The following is a 24870-nucleotide window of genomic DNA, read 5'->3' on the forward strand; positions in this document are numbered from 1 at the left end:
TTAGTGACCTTTAATCCCGCAGATTGTCAGCGGTGCCGAGTGTTTCCCACCAATAATCCATCCCGGACTGAAGAAGGGAAAGATTCTCTCAGTGAAAGTGTGGGTGAAAGTGTGGAGATGGGACATGTTGTCCGCATTGTAAAATGACACCTGTCCACCCTCATAGTCCAGGAAAACCCCGATCTTCCGGAGATTCACACTCGGGGTGAGGGGGGTCGATGAGGGGGAGGTGATGGCAAAATAACCATATCCAGGATCCCGCTCCACAACCCAGAATCCGGACTCGGGTTTCATGGCGATTCCCCCTTTCCTGTCCACAGACTCTCGGGCCACTCCGAGCCACCACCAAGTCTCCCCCACCCCCACCTCCACCTCCCAGTAATGTCTCCCTGATGTGAATCCCTCTGATCCCAGGACACATTCCCAGGGATCAAACCTCTCCGGGGTGTCAGGGAGCCGCTGCCGTTTGTCTCCGAGTCTCACCCTGGTCCGGTCCTCAGACAGGATGAGCTGGGGATGGGCTGTGTTCAGATTCAGAGTCAGAGAGGCTGGAGCTGGGGGAAAGTTAAAATAACACAGTCAGTGATTTAGAGAGAGGGGCTGGGGAGGGGGAGAGAGTGTGAGGAAGGAGCCCGGAGGGGGAGAGGGGAGAGGGAGCAGAGGGGGAAGCAGAGACAGGGAGAGAGGGAACTGGAAAGAGATAGGGGTGGGAGGTGAAGTTAAGGAGAGAAAATGGCAGCAGAAGAGGGAGTGGAGGAGGGGAGGGAGCAGGAGCTTGGAGAGGGAGAGTGGGAGCGGAGTGAGGGAGAGGAAGAGGTGGGAGAGAGTGAGCCCAGGAGGGATTGAGAAGATGGAAGCAGGAGAGAGAGAGAGAGAGCAGGATGACAGAGAGATTGTGAGAGTGGATGAGAAAGGAAGGATGGAGTAGAGAGAGCAGGAGGGTGGCAGGAAATGTGTGGGGATGTGAGAGAGTGAGATGGAGGGGTAGAGAGTGCAGGGTGGCAGCAAGAGAGGGTAGTTTTGAAAAAGCGAGATGGAGCAGTAGGGAGGCAGGGAGAATGTGCTGGTGTGAGAGAGAGCGAGCAAGAACTGGAGGGTGAATGCAAATCTGGGAGAGTGAAAAAGAGAGAGGGGGAGGGCTAGCAAAGATGGGAGGGAGAATGTGAAGGTCTGAGAGAGAGTGTGGGAGAGGGGACAGAATGTGCAAGACAGGAAGGATAACAGAAGGGGGAGGGGTGAAAGTGCAGAAGAGGGAAGGGACAGTGTGGGAGGAGGGGAGGGTGTGGGAGAGGCATAGCAGAATGATGAGGAAAAGGGGAAGGAGAGAGAGACTTTGTCTGGGTAGGTGGAAGAGAGAGTGAAAGGGCCTGACAGGGACAATGGATGGGGAATGGAGGTAGAGGGTGGGAGGGACTGATGTTAGATCGAGCAGTAGCAGGGATGGGAGGGTGAGTGCATGACAGGAAGAGAGAGAGAGAGGGTGTGGAATGGGAGAGAGAAAGATTGTGGGAAGGGCAGAGGTAAGAAGGAGAGCAGAAGTTAAAGGGGGAGAGAGAAAGGGAGAGTGGGAGGTGAGTGAGAGAGTGTGGGGACAAGGGGAGTGAGAAAGTGTGGGTAGAGAGAAGGATGGGGGAGAAGGGGGAGAGCATGAGTAGGGGACAGCATGAGTGACAGGGAGTGGAAAGAGAGAGTAGGGTGGGGAGAGAGATTGTGAGAAAGGGAGTGGGGGGGGGTGAAATGTAAGGTTGAGGAGAAAGGCAAAGGAAATAGAGGGACAGGAGAGAAAGAGCTGGAGAGAAAGTGGGTGGGGAGTGATACTTCCGTGAAACAGCGAAAATGTCACCACACAGGTTGTATACAATCTGACCCTGTAAGGTACCAAACAAAATTAAATTACAAGAACATTAGAATTAGGAGCAGGAGTAGGCCATTTGGTCCCTCAAGCCTGCTCCACCATTTGACAAGATAGTGCCTGATCTGATTGAATATATTCAACGACCCAGCCTCCACTGCTCACTGGGGAAGAGAATTCCAAACACTAACGACCCTCTGACAGGAAACAAATACTCCTCATCTCAGTCTTAAATGGGAGACCCGTAATTTTTAAACTATCCCCTAGTTCAAGGCTCCTCTCTAATGGAAAGATCCTCTCAGCATCCACCTTGTCAAATCTCTTTCAATAAGATCACCTCTCATTCTTCTAAACTCCAATGGGCAAAGGCCAAAGCTGTTCAACTTTTTATCATAAGATAACCTTTCATCCCAGAAAGCAATAAAGCGAACCTTCTCTGAACTGCTTCTAAAGTAATTATCTCATTTCTTAAGTAAGGAGATCAAAATGGTACACAGACTCCAGATGCAGTCTCACCAAGACCCTGTACAGGTGTAGCAACAATCGCATAGTTTAATACGTGATTCCTCTTGCAATAAATATCAACGTTCCATTTTCCTTCTTGATCACTTGCTGTACATGCAAAGTAACTTTTTGTGATTCATGTACCAGAATGCCCAGATCCCTCTCTACTGTTGCATTCTGCCGTCTCTCTTGGTACATTGCCAGACCCCAAAATTTGTTACAGTCCCGGGCAAGACCCTCAAATTTGGTTATGATCTGGTTAGTGACCATTAACTTTTTTCTGTTAGTAGACCAAATTTGAAATCCCAATAACTTTTTAAGAGGATAAATCCATAAGATTCCATGTTTTGAAACAAACAGACAAATTTTACTCTCCAAGACTCAACAAAGCAAACAGATAATACTATCTATCTTATATTCTAACATAAAGAATTAACATGAGGTAAACATGAATTAACAGGAAAATAATGGTCAAACAAAAACCATAAGCTGCATGTTTAATGACAGACACGACCAAGGCAAATCACATGAACTTTCTCATAATCCACCCAAATGTCAATGATCAACATTAAAAACCTCCCAGAAATAATGGAGGATCAAGGGACAAATATCAACAAGGAACTGCAAGACGATATTATTTGTAAGAAAGATAGTACTATAGAAATGGATGGGACTTAAAGTAGATAAATCCACTGGACCTGATGATCTACATCCCAGAATGTAGAATGAGGTGGCTGCAGAGAAAGTAGGTGCATTGGTGGTCGTCTTTCAAAATTTGAGAGACTCTGGAATTGTTTCTGCAGATTGGAATGTGGCAAATGTAACCCCACTATTTAAGAAAGGCGGAAGAGAGAAAACAGGGAACTACAGACCTGTTAACCTAACATCAGTCGTAGGGACAATGCTAGAATCTATAATAATGGATGTGATAACAGGACACTTAGAAATAGTGATCAGCTTGGTCAGAATCAACATGGATTTAATGAAAGGGAAATCATGTTTAACAAACCGGTTGGAGTTTTTGGAGGGTGTAACTAGCAGAATAGGTAAAGGGTAACTGGAGGAGATGGGGTGTATTTAGATTTTCAGAAAGCTGTTGATAAGGTCCCACACTAGAGGTTTACAAACAAAATCAAAGCAAATGCAATTTGGTGGAATGTACTGGCATGGATTGAGAACTTGTTTACAGACAGAAAACAGAGAGTAGGAATAAATGGGTCATTTCAGGTGGATAGACTGTGATTGGAGGGGTATCGCAAGGATCAGTACTTGGGCCCCAGATATTCACAATCCATATCAATGACTTGGATGTTGGGATTAAATGTAACATTTCCAAGTTTGCAGATGACACAAAATTAGATGGAAGTGTTAGCTGTGAGCAGGATGCAGATATGATACAAGAGGATTTGGAGAGGCTCAGTGAGTGGATAAAAATGTGGCAAATGGAATTCAATGTGGAGAAATATGAGGATATCCACTTTCGTGGGAAAAACAGAAATACAGAGTATTTCTTAAATGGTGAGTGGCTGGGAAATGTTGAATGTCAAAGGGAGTTGACTGTCCTTGTTCATGAGTCACTGAAAGCTAACATGCAGGTTCAGCAAGGAATTTAGAAGGCAAATGCTATGTTGGCCTTTATTACAAGAGGATTTGAGTACAGGAGTAAAGGTGTCTTACTGCAATTATATAGAGCCTTAGTAAGACTGCACCTGGACTATTAGGTGCAGCTTTGGTCTCCTGACCTAAGGAAAGATATATTTGCCGTAGGCTGAGTGTAATGAAGGTTCACAAATAAGTGGCTAAAAGCTACTGCGGATGCTGGAAATCCAAAACAAAAACAGAATTACCTGGAAAAACTCAGCAGATCTGGCAGCATCGGCGGAGAAGAAATCAGTTAACGTTTCCAGCCTTCATGGCCCTTCGGCAGAACTGGGAACTTCGGCAGTTCTGCCGAAGGGCCATGAAGGCTCGAAACGTTAACTGATTTCTTCTCCGCCGATGCTGCCAGACCTGCTGAGTTTTTCCAGGTAATTCTGTTTTTGTTTCACAAATAAGTTCCTGGAATGGAGGGATTGTCATATGAGGAAAGATTAAATAGATGGGCCCTTTGCTCTCTGGAGTTTAAAAGAAGGACGGGTGATCTCATTCAAACATACAAAATTCTTACAGGTCTTGACAGGGTAAATGCAGAATGATGCTTCTGGGGGTCTAGAGTCAGGGGACACAGTTTTAGACCAGGGGGCAGATCATTTAGGACCGAGATGAGGAGGAATTTCTTCACTCAGAGGGTGATGAACCTTTGGAAGTCTCTGTTCCAGACGGCTGTGGAGGCTCAGTCATTGAGTATGTGCAAGACTGAAATGGATAGTTTTCTACATATTAAAAACATCAATGGATCCGGGGATAGTGCAGGAAAATGGTGTTGAAATGCATGATCAGCCATGATCTCATTGAATGGCGGAATGGGCTCGAAGGGCTGGATGATTTACTCCTGCCAACAGCAGTTCTACTCCAGCATCTTGAAAGGGTTAAACGATTTTAGTTAGAATTTTTTAGTAAAAATAAAATATAAGCAGAAAGGCAGAAGAGGAGAACAGCAGACATGTTTTAGACAGAATAAGAAATGAGACAGGGCAAGCCAGTAGAACAAAGAACAAGGCCAGGGAGTGAGTGGGTGTTGAAGTCAGGAGGCACAGACTCCTGAACAATCAGCAAGATATGGTGGTCTTGCGAGGATGAAAACAATGTCTAGCGTCTGTACACACGGGGATTAAGTGACCAAAGCCAAAGGCCTCATTGAGTATGTGATTGTGAACTGACAAGATTAGATTATGAGTCTGTAACTAATTGCGTATAAAAGGTGATTTCGCTGTAATCTGTACAGCTCAGTATTGGACTGCCCAAGGCTGTCTCTCCCTGCGTCCGCTTGAATCATTAATAAACATCCGTGGCCTGTACCTGAGTCTCCTGGTGGTTTGTAAGGCAAACTACAACCTGCTGACAGCAGTTCGACTCCAGCATCTAAACACAGGCAGGGTCCCAGCTCCTCAGCTGAGTTGCTGCACCAATTGCTGCTCCCAACTCTTTAAACTAAAAACAACTGAACACAAACTGTTGTTCACTGACCCTTGAACTGACCTGTGACCTGTGATCTCCCAGCAGGGTTCAGCCCCCTGCCCTGAGACAGGACCTGAATGTATCAACCCTTGGGACATTCTGAACCTTAAATGTTACAATCTCCAGTCAACACAAAGGTCACTCCCACAAGTGTGAACTTACAACCGAACCAGACTGAAAATACACAGTCAGAACTCCAGCAATATAGATTGACTTATCCTCTCCTTTAAAATAATATATTATCTTGATATTCTTCCTGCCAAGTGGACAAGTTCATGTTTTCGGACGTTATGATCCATTCGCTATCTTAACTATCACTTAAACTTTCTAAATCATTTTGTAGACTCTTCATGTCCTCTTGACAAGCTAATTTCTTAACTACCTTTGTGTCATCAACAAATTAACTTCCATACATTTGGTCCCTTCATCCAAGTCAATGATGTAGATTGTAAATAGTTGAGGCCCCAGCACTGATCCCTGTGTCACTCCACAAGTTACAGATTAGCAACCCAAACACAGGAACGTGAAGAGAGAGAGAGAGAGAGAATGTGTGAAAAGAGAGAGGGGAGAGGAAGGCGGAGGGGAGGGTGGAAGGTTGATGGAGGTGTGAGAGGTTGGGAGCGGTGGGTGGGGTGTGGGGGGAAGGTGAGTGGCTCCACTCTGTCCATTCAAAGATAGCTGGAGGGGGCAGTGACAATTCTGGAGGGGGAGGGCTATGATGGTGGAAAGGGGAGAGGAGAGAGGTTCGGACGTGGAGAGGAGAGAGAGCATGGGAAAGGGAGGGGAGAAAAAAGCTGGAGGGAAAGGAGGGGGTATTGCGAGGAACAGTGTGCAGGAGGGGAGGACACAGAGTATGGCACCGAGAGGGGGGAGGAAGAGCAGAATGGGGAGGGGAAACAGACTGGAGGGAAGTGAGTGAGAGAAAGGATGGATGGGGAATGGAGGATGTGTGATTACGGGCGGAGAGAGAGAACTGAGGGCACAGGAAAGGAGGTGGAGGGGAGCAGGGAGCCAGGAAAGTGAGGTGAGAGAGAAAGCAGGTGGGGAAGGAGGGTTGTGAGGAAAATCTGCAGGGGGGGAAGCAGAGGGAGCGTGGGAGCAAGAAAGCGAGGAAGAGAGGACTGTGAGGGAAGAGGGAGTAGGTGGCGAGTATAGAGGGTGGAGGAGGGGAGAGAGCAGAGAAGCAGGAGGAGAAAGTGCAGATTTGGGTGGGCGATATTGGGGAGACAGTGGGTAGGGGAGAGCAGACTGTGTAGGGGCCAGGCAGCAGTGGGAGAGGGGGGCATTGTGTCATCCAGCGTGGACAGGAGCACTGAGGAGCCAAGGGAAAAACTGCTGCCACTCCCACCTCCATATTGTAAACAGGAAAATAAATGTGCTCAGCTTTTCACTGCCACCTACATCCATGTCCAGAAAACCCAAGGCTCAGGGCTCGAGTCTCAGGACATCACAATATCTGGACTAAAACAGCACCAACATTAGCAGATGGATGGCGCCTAACGCCTGTTTTCGGGACTGCCCTAGTCCATTGAAAACATCTCAACCCAATTATGAGTTGGGCTGGATAGTGGAATCTTACAGCACAAAAGCAGGCCATTCAGCCCGTCGTACTTGTGCAGGCTTTGTTAAAGAGCTGTCCAATTTAATCTCACAGCCCAGCTTTTTGCCCAGAACCCTGCATATTAGTCCATTTGAGAACATGCTCCATTCTCTTTTGAAAGTTCCTATGGAATCTGCTTCCACCACATTTTCAGACAATGAGCTCCAGATCATGACAATAGTCTGTGAGGTTTAATTTTTCCTCACTTCTCCTCTAATTCTTTTGGTAATTATTTTAAATCCTGACCTTTAGTTACAGACACACTTACCGGAGTAAACAGATTGTCCCGATCTGCTCTATAAAACCCCCATAATTTAAATTCCTGCACTAAATCTCCCTTTAAACTTCTCTGTTCCAGGGAGAGCATTACCAGCTTATACAACCTATCCAATAAACTGAAGTCTCCCATCAGTGATATTGTGCTGGTAAATCTCCCCTGTACCCTCTCCAATGACTTGACATTCTTCCTAAAGTGTGGTGCCCAGAATTGCAGAAAATACTCCTCCTGAGGCCTTTTTGAAGAGTTCATTGGTGCATATACTGCCCCTGAAACTGCTCCTTTCTATACCTGTGCACTTGCACACAAGGAACAAATTTGTTATTCTGATTTCCGAACACGCAAGGTGATCAAGAGTCACCAACAGGGGCTCCAAGGTGACATGGAGACACAGGGGTAGGGGGTGAAATTTGCCCTTGGTGGTTGTGTGACACGGACAACAATGAAGTAGCAGCTCGGAACCCACTCCACTCAATATCTGTTTCCATTAACTCCAATGGAAATTGATATTGAGCACGATGTAAACTGGGTTACTGATTTGCTGTCTGATTTTCTCATATTGCGTTACCAACCAAACAAAATTTACCCTTTCTGAAGCTCTTATTGAACCATTTAAAAATAAAGACAGTTTTAACTAAACAGGGACACACACACAGACATTTCAAACATATCATTGAGGTGGTGGCTCACCAACAGACACTCCAGCTACAACAACTTTCATAGACAATGGATATGTGAGAATGGCTTTCTTCCTGCCTTATCAAGATACAGATATTAAATCCATAGCTGGCATGCACCTGGAGATATCCCCTGCTGAGAACAGAAAATGACCACATGCAGGTGGCCTTGCACAGCCACGGTGGGATTGATAAGGCATGAAACCCAATTGGATGACCTGAATCGAGGTATTAACTTATATATGAAGGGATCAGGGTCAAAAAGAGGTAGAAAGCCACAGCCACAAGGACAGTGTTGTTGCAGCCAGGGAAGCGTGACGTGGTCAATCACAGGAAGTCGTGCAGAAGAATTCATTCAGCAGACTGGCCATGTGGGAACGGGCCCTGACACGTGGATCTTACTGAACAACTGGTGTTGTAAGTATATATTATTGCTTGGCAGGTTAATAAAGATTTTGAGAGGTTGAGAAGGTTGGGTCTGTACTCATCAGAATTGAGGGTGGAGAAGGCATGTGGAGGTGGATCAGAATAGGGTCCAGGGTAACGAGAAGTTCAAGGGAGACAGAGGAGAGAGGAAAGTTGATATTGGGTGGGTCACAAGGGGTGGAGCTCAAGGTCAGCACAAATGGCCGACTAAAGGGACATCCTAATAATTATGAGGTAACTGGATGTCATCCATGCTCAGTCGTGTTCTCCTCTCTATGGTGAAGCTCACACAGCAGCAGGCTTATGCCCGATTCATGGGTCTAATCACATCGAGATTCCAGCAAGGTATGGAGCTCCAAACATTCTGTGCTTTTCGCCATCAGCTGCAGTCAGAGGCAGAGATGAATGGAGAAAGTGTGGTGGATGCCTCCAAGGGGCATGAGTGGTGGAATGCAGCCAGCTCGTGACTCCAAACCTCCATCCCCCCAGCTGAATGGTCATGCCTGACAAGGGCTCATGTGGTTAGTCTTTCTATGTTACCAAGGCAATGGTCTCTCTGTAGAGTATCGAGGGTATTAAAGGAACTACCTCGGCGAATGCTGGGCTGGATCCTCAGGAACAAGGGATGCCCCCAGCAAACATGGCTGATGATGCCAGTTCACCATCCACAGAGTACTGCTGAGGAGATACAATGATGCCTGTACCTCCCCCAAGGTCCCTGATTGAGCAGGTGATTGAGCTCCTAAAGATGAGGTTCAGATTGGACTGCTCAGGCAGGGCTCTCCAATACTGAGAATGTCTCAGATCATCATTGTCTGCTGCACCCTGCACGGCCTCGTGTCACAAAGGGGGGATGCATTGCCTGAAGGAGACATGGGGGAGCGAGATGTCTGCTCCGATGAGAAGGACAATGAAGGGGATGGGAGGGCCAGGATGTGGCCGAACCACATGCAGAGGCTATATCTGGAATATGATGTGGCAGACAGGCCCATTCCAATCTGATAGTTCCCAGATTCCAGGCAGAGTAAGCTGCCAGGACATTTGTTGAACTTCTTGTTTTTCTATCCTTTGCTGGCTGGAAGGCCCCAGCACCTTCTTGTTTACTGACCTTAGGTTCCTCAAATGTACCTTTATTTATGAGAGCAGAATTAAATTGTGGTAGTGACATCATACCTGCTGTTGGTTTGAGCCATGCGTGCGGTCAACTATGCTAAAATGCAGAACCCTGGTGCCAAAAGCGCGTATTAGGATCTTCACAGCACTCCGGTCTCCTGCAAACTCAGGCAACTGTAAGTAGAATTGTGACTTCACCAATGCACTGAAAAAGTCCTGTAGATGACAGATTGGAAGGAATGTCAAATCTAAACTTGCCAGAGATGCACTCATGTCACCCTGACATGGTCCTTCACAAACCTTTGGCACCCGGGAGTGATCCAGAATGTATGCATCATGAGATCTTTCTGGGAATCGAACATTACCATGCAGGATTTGTCTTCTATGATCACATATCACCTGCTCGTTCAAATGATGAATGTGACAGGCTGTTGCCAGGGAGCTCTCAAGGTAACGTGAGCAGTGAATTCTGCACTGCTGAGCGGGAGACATGGGATTGCTGCAATTCTCAAAACTTTTTCATTCTGGCTTTCAGGAGCCAGGTGGAATTGTCTAAATTGGTGTGCTATCCTGATTGAGCATTCTGAATACACTTGTGTGTCACTGACTGGGAGCTGACGCATTGGTCCCAAATGAAGCCCTAGAAGGATCCATTATTATAGAAGTTCAAGGTGGGGTGACCTTCAACACCACCAGCAATGGATTTCCTCCAAGTTCTTGTGGCCGCAGCTCGTTGTGGAGAAGCTCGCAGATGTGAGCAACCACATCCCGGGATATACGAAGCCACCTCCAGCATTGCCTTTCACCCATTTGTAGATAAGAGCACTGCCTGTGATACACCCTGTGGTCAGGCCAATGGTCACTTGACTTCCCTGAGGCTGGCTCTTGCTAATCCTGACTCCTGCTCTCAAAGGGGAGTCGACCTGGCAGAGAGCTCTTTCAAACAGAACCAGACAGGGAGGAGCAGCATGAGAACCCCATTTGGTCCTGAGCAATCGCTGCTCCATGCATGTTGATGAGGGATGATCCTGTTCCTGCCCCCCCCGGTTGCCACTCACACATTAATCCCATATCCCGTGACATCTCTATCATGCCAAAAGTTTAGAGGTTAATTTGTAGTCCACTCACTGAGTGCCTCACCTGAACTATGCATTGTTGAGGTGCAAACCCCCCAACCCTCATCTCAGAGACCCCTACAAGTCTCAGTCCGAGATGGGCCTTAGCTTTAGTGGAAGACCATGATCTGTCATTGTGGCACCCACAGCCAAGGTAAACTTCTTTCCTGCATGGACACTGCACAGGGCAGTTAGAACTGCTGATGCTTCACATGGATCACCTCACAGTCCTCATCACAGTCCAGCACACAGGCCCATTCTATTCTCTCTCCTCATGCTCTAAACAAGCAATGGTCTATTAATGATTTCCAATGCACTTTGGTTAGACACATGGCAGCATGATATCATCGCTAACAGAAACTTGGCTTAAGGAGGGGCAAAAATTGCAGATCAACATCCCTGGATATAGAGTTTTCAGGCAGGGTAGAGATGGGGATAAAAAAGGTGGAGGTGTAGCATTATCGGTTAAAGAATCAATGACAGCTGAGAGGAGGGATGATATACAAAATGAAGCATCAAATGAGGCCATTATGGGTTGAGCTCAGAAATAACAAAGAGGCAGGCACACGATTGGGAGTGTACTCAGACCCCCAAATAGCTGAAGGGAGCAAATATGTAGGCAAATGTCTGAGTGCAAAAACAATAGGACAATAATATTTGGGGACTTCAACTGCACTAATATCAATTGGGATGAGAACAGTGGTAAGGGCACAAAATTCTTGAACTGCATTCAAGAGAACTTTCTTAGCCAGCACGTAACAAGCCCAACAAGAGGGGGGCACAATTCTAGATTTAAAATTAGGAAATGAGGCTAAGCAAGTGGATCAAGTAGCAGCAGGTGACCATTTTGGAGATAATGACCATAAGACCATTAGATTTAACACCATTGTGGAAAAGGACAAAGAGAGAACAGGAGTAAAAGTTCCAAATTGGAGGAAGACAAACTTTAGAAAGCTGAGAGGTGAACTGGTGAAAGCAGACTGGATACAGCTATTAAAGGGGAAAATGTTGTCAAATCAGTGGGAGTTATTCAAAAGCGAGATTCTACGAGTACAGTGTGGACAAGTGCCCACAAAGAAAAAGCATGATACTGCAAAATCTAGAGCCCCCTGGTTATCCAGAAGCATACAGGCCAAGATAAAGCAGAAAAATAAACTCATGACAGTCACAAAAAGCTGAATATTGTAGCAAGTGAGAAAGAAAATATTACGGGGTAGGAAATAGAGAGGTAAGAGGAAGTAAGCTAAGAAAATAGCCAGTTGTCCCATAGCCTACCGAAACCCACCACGGACAAGAAGGAGGAAGACATGAAAATGTTAACAATCCTGACTATGTTTAACTTGTACCTTATATGCGTGCAGATAAATGTTAAAATTAAATTGTAAGTTTTGTATGAAAACCAGGAAAGTATTCTTGGAGCATAGCCAGAATAAAATGAACTTTGTGCGCGATTAATTACGTAAGTATGGTGGCCAGCTTGTTTTTTTAACTTCCCTGTTCTTTGTATTCTAAGTCTCATAGGCTGTTGATTGTATTCTAATTTGATGCAACATGTCTTGTAGTAAACTGTCTATCTTTGTAAAACTGTCTGTCTTGCATCTGATATAATTACTTAGTTAACTTACCAATTACCTGACCTATTGTGAGATATAACTGCATGCACTGATAATGGTTGATGTATAACTACCTAATTGTTACATGATTATAAGGATAAAAATCAGATGTTGTCTCATGGAATGAATAGTACATTGTTAGGAGAGATAAGGGACAATCAAGAAACTGTATGGGAAAGCAAAATCAATTAGCTAACATAGATATAATTATAAGAGAATAAAGAAGGTCAAGTTAATAAGATCACTCAAGTTAATAGGATCACTGTGTGAATATGCTGTGTGTGAATATGCTGGAGCCACTGTATAAATACTGCTTGTTGAACACTGTAACTTTGAGCAGATCTGTTGTGATCTGCTCCCAATGGCCATTGTACATTTCAGTGCTTAATAAATTGTTCTCTTTCCTGAAGTAACCTGCATTTGCTGTCTTTATTCTTTGACACAAGTCTAGAGGAGTATAGAAAGAACAGGGGTGATGTAAAAATATAAATTAGGAAAGCAAAGAGAGGATTTGAAAAAATATTGGCAGGCAAAATCACAGAAAACCATAAGATGTTTTGCCAGTATATTAAGAGCAAGAGAATAACTAAGGAAAGGGTAGGACCCATCAGAGATGTACATGGTAACCTGTGCGTTGATGCTGAGGATGTGGGTAGGTATCTCAATGCATACTTTGTCTCAGTCTTCACTAAAGAGAGGAATAATGCAGGCATTCTAGTTCAAGAGGAGGAGTTTGAAATATAAGATACAATAAGCATAGTGAGGGAGGAAGTAACGGAGGGATTGACATGCTTGAAGGTGGATAAATAACCAGGGCCACAACCTCAAAGTTACACACTATCCTGACTTGGGACTACATCACTGACCCTTCACTGTCAAGGGGTCAAAGTCCTGTACCAGCCTTCCTAACAGTACTCTGGGTGTATCAGCACCGCATGGACTGGATCAGTTCAAGAAGGCAGCTCATCACCAACTTTTCAAGAATAATTAGGAATGGGGAAACCAATACTGGCCTTGCCAATGACATCTACATACCAAGAAAGAATAAAAATTGATATCCACAATGTCAACCGTATCCAAATGAGATCTCATTCTCCTCAACTTTCAAAATTCCACTCTCCCAGCCCAGGCTGTGCTATCCGATTTGAATTTAGAACTTTTTCCAGCTGCTCATTAAATGACCTTCTGATGTTCCTGATGCCCTCAGTCAAAAACACATCACTTACTTGCAATACCCTTGACATAGAGTAGCCAAGAGAGATTTACATCTCACTATTCCCCAGTTTTACACCAGAATCATAAACAGTATTACCATCTGGTTCCCTCTAATGCCAGTGTAGTAATTATGTAGCATCTACAAAGGTATGCAGCATTGCCAGATTAAATATAGGACAAGCCATGCTGAATATGAAAACTGGAGAGCTCTGCTGTACAAGTAGTCTCAATGCACTCTTGGTCTTCCATTGGATAGTGGTGCATGAGCAGCGCAAGCTCCACACAAGGGAACAGTCTGTAGAATGGACTGAAATATGGTCTTTTAATAACTGCATCAGAAATAATACAAGCAGTTCATTCTGTCAGTGTCCTGCTCAATTTTCCAATATTTATCCTGAAATAAACATAATCAAAACAGATGATTTCATCATTATCACGATGTTCTTTCTAAGACCTTGCTGTTCACAAATTAGTTACCTCATTTGCTACACTACATCAATGACTGTTCCTCAAATGTTCTTCACTGGTTCTGAAGCATTTTGGGCTGTGGGCACAAAGGCACTATTTAAATGCAAGGTATTATTTTTTCTTTTTTGTAATGATTCCTCTCTGTCAAGAAGTTAGGTTAATTGTTCTCGCTGTTGCTCACTTCTCCTTTGCTTTAACTTAATCCCGCAGCGTATATTCAGCACACTGCACAAAGGTGCAGCTGGAGACTGAGTGCTGCGAGACCAAGTGCTTAAATCCGGAATTAGGTAAATTCGAGAATTCAGTGCAGTGAGGGAGGAGGTGCTGTTCTTCCCTTTTTACAAAAAAAATGCTGCAGGAAAAGGAACCAGAGACAGCAAGACCCGAGAGCCGAATCCCGAAGGTAGTAACTACGTGTGCAAGTAGGTAATTGTTGAGTTTTTTTCTCTCTCTAATTTAAACTCATACTGGGGAGATATTAAAATTATAGTGTGAATTAGTTTAAATCGAGAATATAACCACGGGTAATCACTGAGTGATATTCTAAACTTGAAACCTAATCAATTACATAAAAACAAAATAAAAAGGGCTGGACAGGTGATGGGATGCAGTTGTAGCAGGTGGGGACTGGAGGCTACCAGTCTGATTCACGGCAACCACATCTGCAGTAAGTGTCTGCAGCCTGAGGAACCTCAGATCTTAGTTGATCCGCTGAAATTTGAGTTTGGACAGTGCAATGCATTGGAGAGAGGGAAAGTTAGCAGGACATTTTATTTGAGAAGGCAGTGACGCCCTTAGGTATTTCCGATTTGCTCAGTGGTCAGGGACAAGGAAGAAAGTCAGACAAGAAAGTCCAGCCCTTGTCATTGTCCAACACATTCAAAACTCTTGCACCTTGTATGGATGAGAGTATGAATGCAGGGAGGATGAGCAAACTGACCATGGCACAGTGGTGCAGGAAGCTATCCAAATGCAAAAAGGAATGCAATTGTAGTAGGGGGCAGGTTATTTAGGGGGATAGAAACTGTTCACTGCAGGCAGGTGCATGCACTTCGATGGCTGTGTTGCCAGGGAACACAGTTCCCTGTGTTAGGTGTACCAGCACAGTTGGATATACCAGTTTGCAGATGAAGTGTTAAACCTGGGCCCCATCTGGCATTTCAAGCAGATGTAAGGGCAAATGGGAGAGAGGAATTTGAAACAATCACTAGAGAATAAGTCGGAAGAAAACTAATGGGACTAAAGGCTGACAAGAGCCTTGGAGCTGATGACTTGCATAGTTGGATCTGTAAGGCAGTGACTGCAGAGATAGTGGATGCATTGATTGTAATCTTCCAAAATTCCCTAGATTCTGGAAAGGTCACAATGGACTAGAAAGCTACAAATGTAACACCACTGTTCAAGAAAGGAGGGAGACAGAAATCAGTGAACTATAGGTCAATTAGTCTAATATCTGTCATTAGGAAAATGCTGGAAACCACTATTTGAAAGGTAGTAGCAGGACATTTTGAAATCATTATATTACCAGGTAGAGTCAACATAGTTTTATGAAAGTGTTGACAAATTTATTAGAGTTCTTTGATGATGTAACAAGCAGGTTGGATAATGGAGAACCAGTAGACGTAGTGTATTTTGATTTTCAAAAGGCATTCAATAAAGTGCCACATAAAAGTTTACTGCAGAAGATAAGAGATCATGGTTTTAGGGATGATAAAATGGCATTGAGAGAGGATTGGCTAATTAGCAGGAAACAGAGTCAGGATAAAAGGGTTATTTTCAGTTTGGCAAACTATAACTGGTGGAGTGCCACTAGGATCAGTACTTGGGCCTCAACTATTTACGATCAATAGACATGATATATTAAAAAGACATTATATTGCAGCCCAGTTTGCTGATGATACAATAGGTAGGAATGCAAGTTGTGAGGAGGGGTTAAAAGTGTCTGCAAAGGGATATGGATAGGTTAAGTAAGTTGGAAAAATTGGCAGCTGGAGTATAATGTGAGAAAATGTGAGGTTGTCCACTTTGTCAGGAAGAATTAAAAAGTCAAATATTATTTAAATGGAGATTTACAGGGAGATCTTGTATCTTAATCACAAAGGTTGGCACAAGAACAGGACAATTAGGAGCAGGAGTAGGCCATTTTGCCACTGAGTCTGCTCCGCCTTTCAATCAGGTTGTGCCTGATCTGATTGTGGCATCAGCTCCACTTTCCTTCTACCTCCCCAAGCAGGTACAGAAAGTAATTAGGAAGCAAATGGAATGTTGGCCTTTATTGAAAGGGAGATGGAGTATAATAGTGGGGAACTCTCGATATAGCTGTACAGATCATTGGTGAGAGTAACAGTACAGTTTGGGTGTCGGTTAGCTCAATTGGCTGGACAGCTGGTTTGTAATATCAGCAGTGCAGAATTAATTCCTGTACTGGCTCAGTCATCTATAAAGGCCCTGCATTATCAATGTCATCCCTCACCTGAGGTGTGGTGACCCTTGGGTTAAGCTCACCATCAGTTGTCTACCTCTATGAAAGAGCAGCTTATTGCCTTATGGGACTATGTCTCACTTCACAATTTTGGTTCCCTTACTAAAGGGAGTTACGTTTGTGTCTTAGAAGCAGTTCAGAGAAGGTTCACTAGGCTGATCCCTGGGATGAAGGATTTGTCTTATGAGGAAAGGTTGAACAGTTTAGGCCTGTACTCTTGAAGTTCAGAAAAATGAGAGGTGATCTTATTGAAACATGTGATTCTAAGGGAACTTGACAGGGTAGATACTGGGAGGATGATTCTTCTTGTCGGGGTATCTAGAAGCGGTGGACATAGTTTGTAAATAAGGGGTCTGTCTCTCTTTTAAGACAGAGATGGGAAGGAATTTTTTCTCTTTGAGGGATGTTAGCCTTGGGAATTCTCTTCCACAGACAGCAATGGAGACAAGGCTGTTGTATATAGTCAGGGCTGAGTTAAACAGATTTTTGATTGACAGTGGAGTTAAGGCATATAGGGGACAGGAAAAAGAGGCAGTTCAAGTCACAGTTAGATGAGCCATGTTCTTATCGAATGGCAGAGCAGGTTTGATGAGCCAAATAGCCTACTGCTGCTCCTACTTCATATGATCCTATGATGCTCACACTACCACAACCAGTGGTACCACTACCACTGGAGGAACATCGGATTTCCTGTTTCTCCCATGCCACCGCCCACCATCCACCACCGTCCAACAAGGATCACCGAGCACCTTTCCACACAACAGACCTATGACAAACTGGCCACTGACATTTTACTGCAGCTCAACCCTCAGAATGGGTTGGGCGTCTGATCAAATTCGTAGACCGAGCAGTGGGTTCACTGATTCACAAGATGCTTGATCAATGGGGTCACTCAAAAAATCAACCTTGTTCAATCCAAACCGCTGTGTCCTCTCCCTTTTCTAAATTTGATGTTATCCCGACATGGGTGCAGACTCTGTGACTGTCTGAAAACTACGAATGTTTATCGTCTCTGTCCTACTTGAATCTTGAATAGTTTGATAAGATCCCCTGGCATCCTCCATTTTCCAGTGCAGACTCACTTCCCTGTGTCTAAGGAGTCTAATTCCATCTACCATATTCACTGTCTTTTCACACATTCTCTTCAAAGTCTGCATGTCTTCCTGATAATACATTGATAAAAAAAATTCAAAGAATTCCTCTGGAAACTCAGTTTCACATCCTGAGATTCATGCTCTATTCCCCTGGTTATACAGATCCCTTCACTGCTTTGACACACAGTGCTGATGGCTTCAGGCGCTTACCCAGAGGAACCCACAGAAAGCAAAATAATGGAATAGAGAGTCACCAGGGATTAACAACCAGCAATGTGAATATTTAATCTGGAACTTTGGAGCCCCTTTAGTCCCTTCTCAACTGGAATTATAATTAGAAAAATTAATATAAGAGTTTTACCAGGGTTAATGGAGTTTATCATTTCTCTCCACACTGTGTACTGCAACGGGCCTTTGACCTTTCTGATAGACAGGGCAGCATCAGACACAGAGAGTGTGCATTTGTCGTCATTAATCCTGCAAATATTAAACAGTTGACATTATGAATTTGTCCTATTAGAATATTTTATACATGAGTTAAATGGTCAAGCTACCCCAACATTCATATCTCTCAGCATTTTTCATATCAGAACAAATGTGGTAGAAAGTGAAATTTTGTCTCTAAAACTGAGCAAAAGATAACTTGGAAATGTAAGGGCAGAGGATGGAAACACTCATGTCCTGCAAAAGGCCTGTCACCTGATAACAGATTAGTTGCCGGTATATCACAAATCACAGGAGAAGATAAACATTTAGCCTGTCCACTTGCTGTATTACAAACAAATCTTGAAGAATAAAGGCAAAGGCTGAAAACGGCTTCACAACTCTCCAAGACACCTGCGCTCCTCTACTTCTGGCCTCTTGAATATCCCTGATTTTAATCACTCCACCATTGGCAGCTGGACCTTCAGCTGCCAAGGCCTTGAGCTCTGAAATTCCTTCCCAAACCCTTCTGCCCCTCTATCTCTCTTTTTCCTTTAAGACACTTTAAAACATACCTCGCCATCGATATTAATATCTCTTTGTGGTTCGAGGTCAATACTTGCCTTATAGGCTAAAACACATTTCTGCTGTTGTGCTGATCTTTTCTTATTCATTCATGGGATGTGGGCTTCGCTGGCTAGCCCAGCATTTATTTCCCATCCCTAATTGCCCCTTCAGAAGGTGGTGGTGAGCTGCCTTCTTGAACCGCTGCAGTCCAAGTTGTGTAGGTACACCCACAGTACTGTTAGGGAGGGAGTTCCAGAACTTTGACCCAGCGACAGTGAAGGAATGTTGATATATTTCCAAGCAGGATGGTGAGTGGCTTGGAGGGGAACTTCCAATTAATAGTGTTCCCAAGTATCTTCTGCCCATGTCCTTCTAGATGGTAGCAGTCATGGGTTTGGAAGGTGTTGTCTAAGGAGCCTTGGTGAAATCATGCAGTGCATCTTGTAAACAGTACACACTGCTGCCACTGTGCATTAGTGGTGGAGAGAGTTAATGGTCCTGGATGGTGTTGAACTTTTTAAACGTTATTGGAACCGCACTCATTCAGGCAAGTGGAAAGTATTCATCACGCTCCTGACGTGTGTCTTGTGGGCAGGCTTTGGGAGTCAGGAGATTAGTTACTCACCACAGGATTCCTAGCCTCTGACCTGTGCTTGTAGCCACAGTATTTATATAGCTAGTCCAGTTCAGGTTGTGGTCAATGGTAACCCTCAGGATGTTGATAGTGGGGGATTCAGTGATGGTAATGGCAAGCGATGGGATATCAAGGGGCGATGGTTACATTCTCTCATGTTGAAGATGGCCATTGCCTGGCACTCGTGTGGTGCAAATATTACTTGCCACTTGTCAGCCCAGGCTGGATATTGTTTATGTCTTGCTGCATTTGAACATGGATTGCTTCAATATCTGAGGAGTCATGTATGGTGCTGAATATTGAACAATCATCAGCGAACATCCCCTCTTCTGACCTTATGATGGAAGGAAAGTCATTGATGAAGCAGCTGAAGATAGTCAGGCATAGGACACTACCCTGAAGAACTCTTGCAGTGATGTTCTGGAAGTAAGATGATTGACCTCCAACAACCATAACCATCTTCCTTTGTGCTATTTATGACGTGAACCAGGGGAGAGTTTTCCTCCGATTACCATTGACTCCAGTTTTGCTAGGGTTCCTTGATGGCACACTCGATTAAAATAGGCCATGATGTCATGCGCACTCACTTTCACCTTACCTCAGGAGTTCAGCTCTTTTGTCCATGATTGAACCAAGACTGTAATGAGGTCAGGAGCTGAGCAACCCTGGTGGAAACCAAACTGAGCATCAGTGAGCAGGTTATTGCTAAACAAGTGCTGCTTGATAGCATTGTTGAAGACCCCTTCCATCACTTCACTGATGATTAAGAGTAGGCTGATGGGGCAGTAATTGGCCGGGTCACATTTGTCCTGCTTTTTGTGTACATGAAATACCTGGGCAATTTTACACATGGCCGGGTAGATGCCAGTGTTGTAGCTGTATTGGAACAGCAGCAGGTTCTGGAGCAAGTCCTTAGTACTATTGCCAGAATATTGTCAAGCTCCATAACCTTTGCAATATCCAGTGCCTTCAGCCATTTCTTGACATCAGGTGGAGTAAATCAATTTGGCTGAAGACTGGCATCTGCGAAGCTCGAGACTTCTGGAGAAGGCCGAGATAGCTCTTCCACTTGGCACATGTGACTGAGCACACACTTCAGCTTTAATCTTTTGCACCAATGTGCTAGGCTCCCCAATCATTGAGGGTGGGGGTATTTGTGGAGCCTGCTCCTCCAGTTAGTGGTTTAATTGTCCACCACCATGCGCGGCTGGATGAGGCAAGACTGTAGAGCTTATATCTGATCCGTTGGTTGTGGAATCACTTAGCTCTGTCTATCAATTGCTGCTTATGCTGTTTGACATGCAAGTAGTCCTGAGTTGTAGCTTCACCAGGTTGACAACTTTTTAGGTATGTATGGTGCTGCTCCTGGCATGCCCTCCTGCACGCTTCATTGAATGAGGGTTAATTCCCTGCCTTGGTGGTAATGGTAAAGTGCAGAATATGCTGAGCTATGAGGTCACAATGTGTGGTTGAGTATAATTCTGTTGCTTCTAATGGCCAATTGTGCCTCGTGGATGCACAGTCTTGAGTGAAGGTATCCTCAATTTGAAGGCAGGAGTTCATCTCCACAAGGGCTATGTGGTGGTCACTCCTACTAATACAGTCATGGACAGATGCATGTCCAGCAGGCAGATTGGTGAGGATGAGGTCAAGTATGTTTTTCTCCCTTGTTGGTTCCTTCACCACCTGCCACAGACCCAGTGTATCAGTTATGTCCTTCGGGTCAGTAGTGACGCTTTTTAAAATTCATTCGTGAGGGGTGGGCATCGCTGGTGAGGCCAGCATTTATTGCCCATCCGTAATTGCCATTGAAGAGTTGGTGGTGAGCTGCCTTCTTGAACTGCTGCAGTCCATGTGGTGTAGGTACACCCACAGTGCTGTTAGGGAGGGAGTTCCATTAACGAGTCACTCTTGGTGATGGACACTGAAGTCCATCCAGTGTATATTCTGCACCCTTGCCACTCTCACTGCTTCCTCCAAGTCGTTTTCAACATGGAGGAGTAGTGATTCATCAGCTGAGGAGTGGGAGGCGGATGGTGGGTGGCAGGGTAATCAGCAGGAGGTTTCCTTGCCCATTTTTGACCTGATGCCATGAGAGTTCATGAGCTCCAGAGTTGATGTTAAGGACTCCCAGGGCAACTCCCTCCAAACTTTATACCACAGTGCCGCCACTTCTGCTGGGTCTGTCTTGTCGGTGTTGAGATACAACTCAAGATTCTTCACTGGAATAAAAACAAAACCCATTCCCACTTTAACATGTGACTGTCTCAGGTTGGTCAGGAGCCTTGCAGGGACACGGATGGTCGACACCATGGAAACATGGATGGTGTGGCTTTCTCAGGGTCAGTTAGAAGGTCACAGCCACACTAACAGCAGTCTGCAGCCTGCAAGTGAGCATGGCATCTTGTAATTTAATACATTAATGTAGACCAGTTATATGAAATCTAATTTACTATCTGCAAGAAAGCATGTCATCATAATAAAAAACTAGTTCTTAAACCATAAGCAGAGTTATTGTCGCCCGATGAACGACCCTTTAATGTTGCGATGGTAACTAGAAAAGAAATTAATAACAAAACCTTTCTGAATTATTTTTACCAAACTGTGCAGAGTTTCAGTAGAGAGCATGTCCTACCTTGTCTTCCAACAAGCTTCCTCCTGAAAGAAATGAATCACGAACAGTGAGGAGTAAAGTAACAGATTTAGAATCATAGAAAGTTTATGGCACAGAAAGAGGCCACTTGGCCCATCGTGTCTGCGCCAGATGAAAAACAAACCACCCAGCCTAATCGCACTTTGCATTATTTGGTCCACAGCCCTGCAGGTTACAGCACTTGATGTCAATATCCAGACAGCTTTTAAATGAGTTGAGGGTTTCTGCCTCTACTACCCTTTCAGGCAGTGAGTTCCAGATCCCACAACCCTCTGGAGGTAAAACTTTTCCTCATCTCCCCTCTCATCTTTCTATCCAAAACTTTAAGCTGTGCCCCCTCATCACTGAACTTTCTGGTAAGTAAATAGGCCCTTCCCCACCCACTATCAGGCCCCTCACAATTCTGTATATCTCAAATCTCCCCTCAGCCTCCTCTGTTCCAGGGAGAACAGCCCCAGTCTATCCAATCTTTCCTCATAGCTGCATTTTTCTAGTCCTGGTCACATCCTCGTAAATCTCCTCTGTGTCCTAATGCAATTACATCCTTTCTGTAATGAGTTGACCTGCACACAGTTGAGGAGGACATAAACAGGGCGGCTGGTGAAATGAGCAGACTCAGAGCAGATGAGATTTAACACGGAATTGTAAAATGATACATTTTGGAAGGAAGATTGTGGAGAGTCAAATAAACTGGAACTCAACATCAGTCCCTCTCACAGACACAGTAACTCTCACACACCGTACCAGACCCACCCACACACACAGAACATGAGCTGTAACTGAATCGAAATAGGCGTCCAGTAGAAAATTAAACTTGGCAACACGGAAATAATCACAAAGCAAGTGTGAAGATCAAGAAAATTCATTCTCGGGAGGTTACAAGTATTCCCGGGAATCTGCAGACAATGTGGAAGCCGATTATTTTAGGGAGACCACAGAACTGCCACGAAACAGACAGAAATTTATTTAACTCAGTTTTTATTTTTTCAGTACATTCTATATTTATTTCAGTTATCAGTTATTTTGTGACTGTGCGAAGTCTCATTGAACTGACCCGCAATATGTTCGCTCACCTTCAAAAATATCAACTCGTCTTTTTGCTCCATCTGTTTCTGAAATTTTGAGAGCTTCTCCTCAATAGAATTTAAATTCTCCTGAACCTCTCGAAGGTTTTTCGCCATTGCTTCTAGAATCCTCTCCTCTTCTTCCCTGAGATCTCTGAGAAAACGCTGCTCTTTCTCAGTGAGAATCTGGTGCATTTTAGTGAACTCGGATGTGATGTGGGTCTGCAGACTGCTCGACTGTTCCTACCAAATGAAATACGAAACATAATTAATGTCCCGCGATAAAGGGAACAAAACTGACCGAGATCCCAGAAAATCAGCACAGGGAGACCTTACCCTAACTTCGGAAATCTTCCGTTTCTGTTTCTGTTCCGTTTCTAGAACCGCCGATTTCTTCTCTGTGAGAGAATCTAAGGAAGATTTCAGCTGATCCTGGGATTGGGAGAGAAAATCACAGAATGAGAGTATTAGACCATGAAAATGTGATAAAACTATCCGTGTATAAAATATTTCCCCTTTTACCTTGTAGATTTCAACAGCTTCATCGATCGGCAGGAAGCGGTGCTCTCTGTGTTCCCGCGAATCTCTACAAATCAAACAGATCAATTTCCTGTCAGTTTCACAAAACAGCTTCAGTTCTTCCTGATGTTTCTCACAGTGAAGTTTACTTTCTTTCTCTTCCGGATTCAGCTTTAATTTTCGAGCTTTCTCGGCCAGATTCGCTAAGGCCCGATTTACCCTGAGGTTTCTTTCCGGAAACTCCTCTCTACATTCCGGGCAGGGGTTTATGTCCTTCTTTTCCCAACACTGGGTGATACAGGATCGGCAGAAGTTGTGTCCACAATCCAGTATTACCGGATCGGTGAAGAAATCAAGACAAATTGAACAATTTAAATCCTCTGTGAAATTTTCTCCGTGCTGTTTAGAAGCCATGTTCACACTCAACAACTGCTGATTCAATCCGGTTTCAGTTTCGACTTTACTGCGCTGTCGAACACCTTCAGATCACGGATTTGTCGACGAAATTCACCTCCATGCTCGGGTAGTTATTATTATTACTAAACCATGTGCCGTAGTCTTTTACATGGGAAAACAAGGCAGAGAGTGGTGAGAGCGATGCACAGGTTTAGAAAATGGAGAATGATTGAACCCAGCCAGAGAGGGTGAAAGTCCATGGAGAGTTGGCAGTGGGTGGAGAGAAAGATTGGAGAGAGGGAGGAGGCGGAGACGGTCGAGGTTCGAGATTCTATCGCACTTTGCTCCAGAGGAACTTGCTGACGGTTATAAACTATCCAGAGAAACATGGTGTAAATCCCGATCCATAAACTGAATTCTGTTAATGATTGTAGCCGCTCACCCTAAAATATCAATTACCATAAATGTTAAGGAGTTATTTTGATAACATGCACTGGGAAGAGCTTTAGAGCGATTCGGGCCGTCAGATTCCATTTGAATTAACCGCTAGAAAGAAAAAGACCTGCATTTATTTAGCGCCTTTCACGAAATCGTGTCGTCCGAAAATACTTGTAAGACCCAGGAAATGCATTTGGAATATACGCACTGTTGCAATGTAGGGAAACATATCGGGCAATTATTTCACAGCAAGGAACCCCCCCACCCCCCACCCTCCGCCCCACGGCAACCCCGTAGGTAGTTATGCGGTAGGGTTGAAGACAGAAGGTTTTCTGGTAATGAGTACTGTAAAGAAACAAGGGATGTGTTGAAATGGGGTGTGAATGGAGGGATAACAGCCGCCTAATGCAAAGTGAAGGAAGAAGGAAAGAAAGGGCGCAAAATGCAGGCAGAGGTTATGATGTAAATTTGTTCAACTCAGTGTTGCTGTAGGGAGCTGAGACAAAATATGAGGTGCTTTTTGTCGAGCTTGTGTTGAGTTCATTGGAAACTGTAACAGGCCAGGGACAGATACACCAGAGTGGGAGCAAGGCGGAGAATTAAAATGACAAGCAACAGGAAGC

At 44.5% G+C, this 24870-nt stretch overlaps 1 protein-coding gene across 1 annotated transcript; it reads right to left on the reverse strand.

The window, feature by feature from the left end:
* Positions 1-24040, reverse strand: LOC144695635 (zinc-binding protein A33-like). Its single transcript, XM_078566546.1, has 7 exons — positions 23417-24040; positions 23231-23326; positions 22904-23137; positions 21813-21835; positions 18319-18321; positions 17915-18030; positions 1-554 (listed from the first exon to the last, which is right to left on the reverse strand). Exons 1-7 carry the CDS (start codon positions 23825-23827, stop codon positions 1-3), a joined length of 1437 nt encoding a protein of 478 aa, XP_078422672.1. The 5' UTR covers positions 23828-24040.
* Between the last annotated feature and the right edge of the window lie 830 nt (positions 24041-24870).

This window comes from Cetorhinus maximus, chromosome 21 (genome assembly GCF_964194155.1).
Source record: "Cetorhinus maximus chromosome 21, sCetMax3.hap1.1, whole genome shotgun sequence".
NCBI lineage: Eukaryota > Metazoa > Chordata > Chondrichthyes > Lamniformes > Cetorhinidae > Cetorhinus > Cetorhinus maximus.

What these genes read in the sequence shown, in the direction of transcription:
- LOC144695635 (XM_078566546.1), bottom strand. Translation starts at nt 23,827, where the DNA reads ATGGCTTCTAAACAGCACGGAGAAAATTTCACAGAGGATTTAAATTGT. An exon ending in GGAAGATTTCCGAAGTTAGG is followed by an intron (nt 23,138 to 23,230) that starts GTAAGGTCTCCC and finishes TTCATTTGGTAG; the next exon opens with GAACAGTCGAGCAGTCTGCA. An exon ending in GATAAACTCCATTAACCCTG is followed by an intron (nt 555 to 17,914) that starts GTAAAACTCTTA and finishes ACTTTCCCCCAG; the next exon opens with CTCCAGCCTCTCTGACTCTG.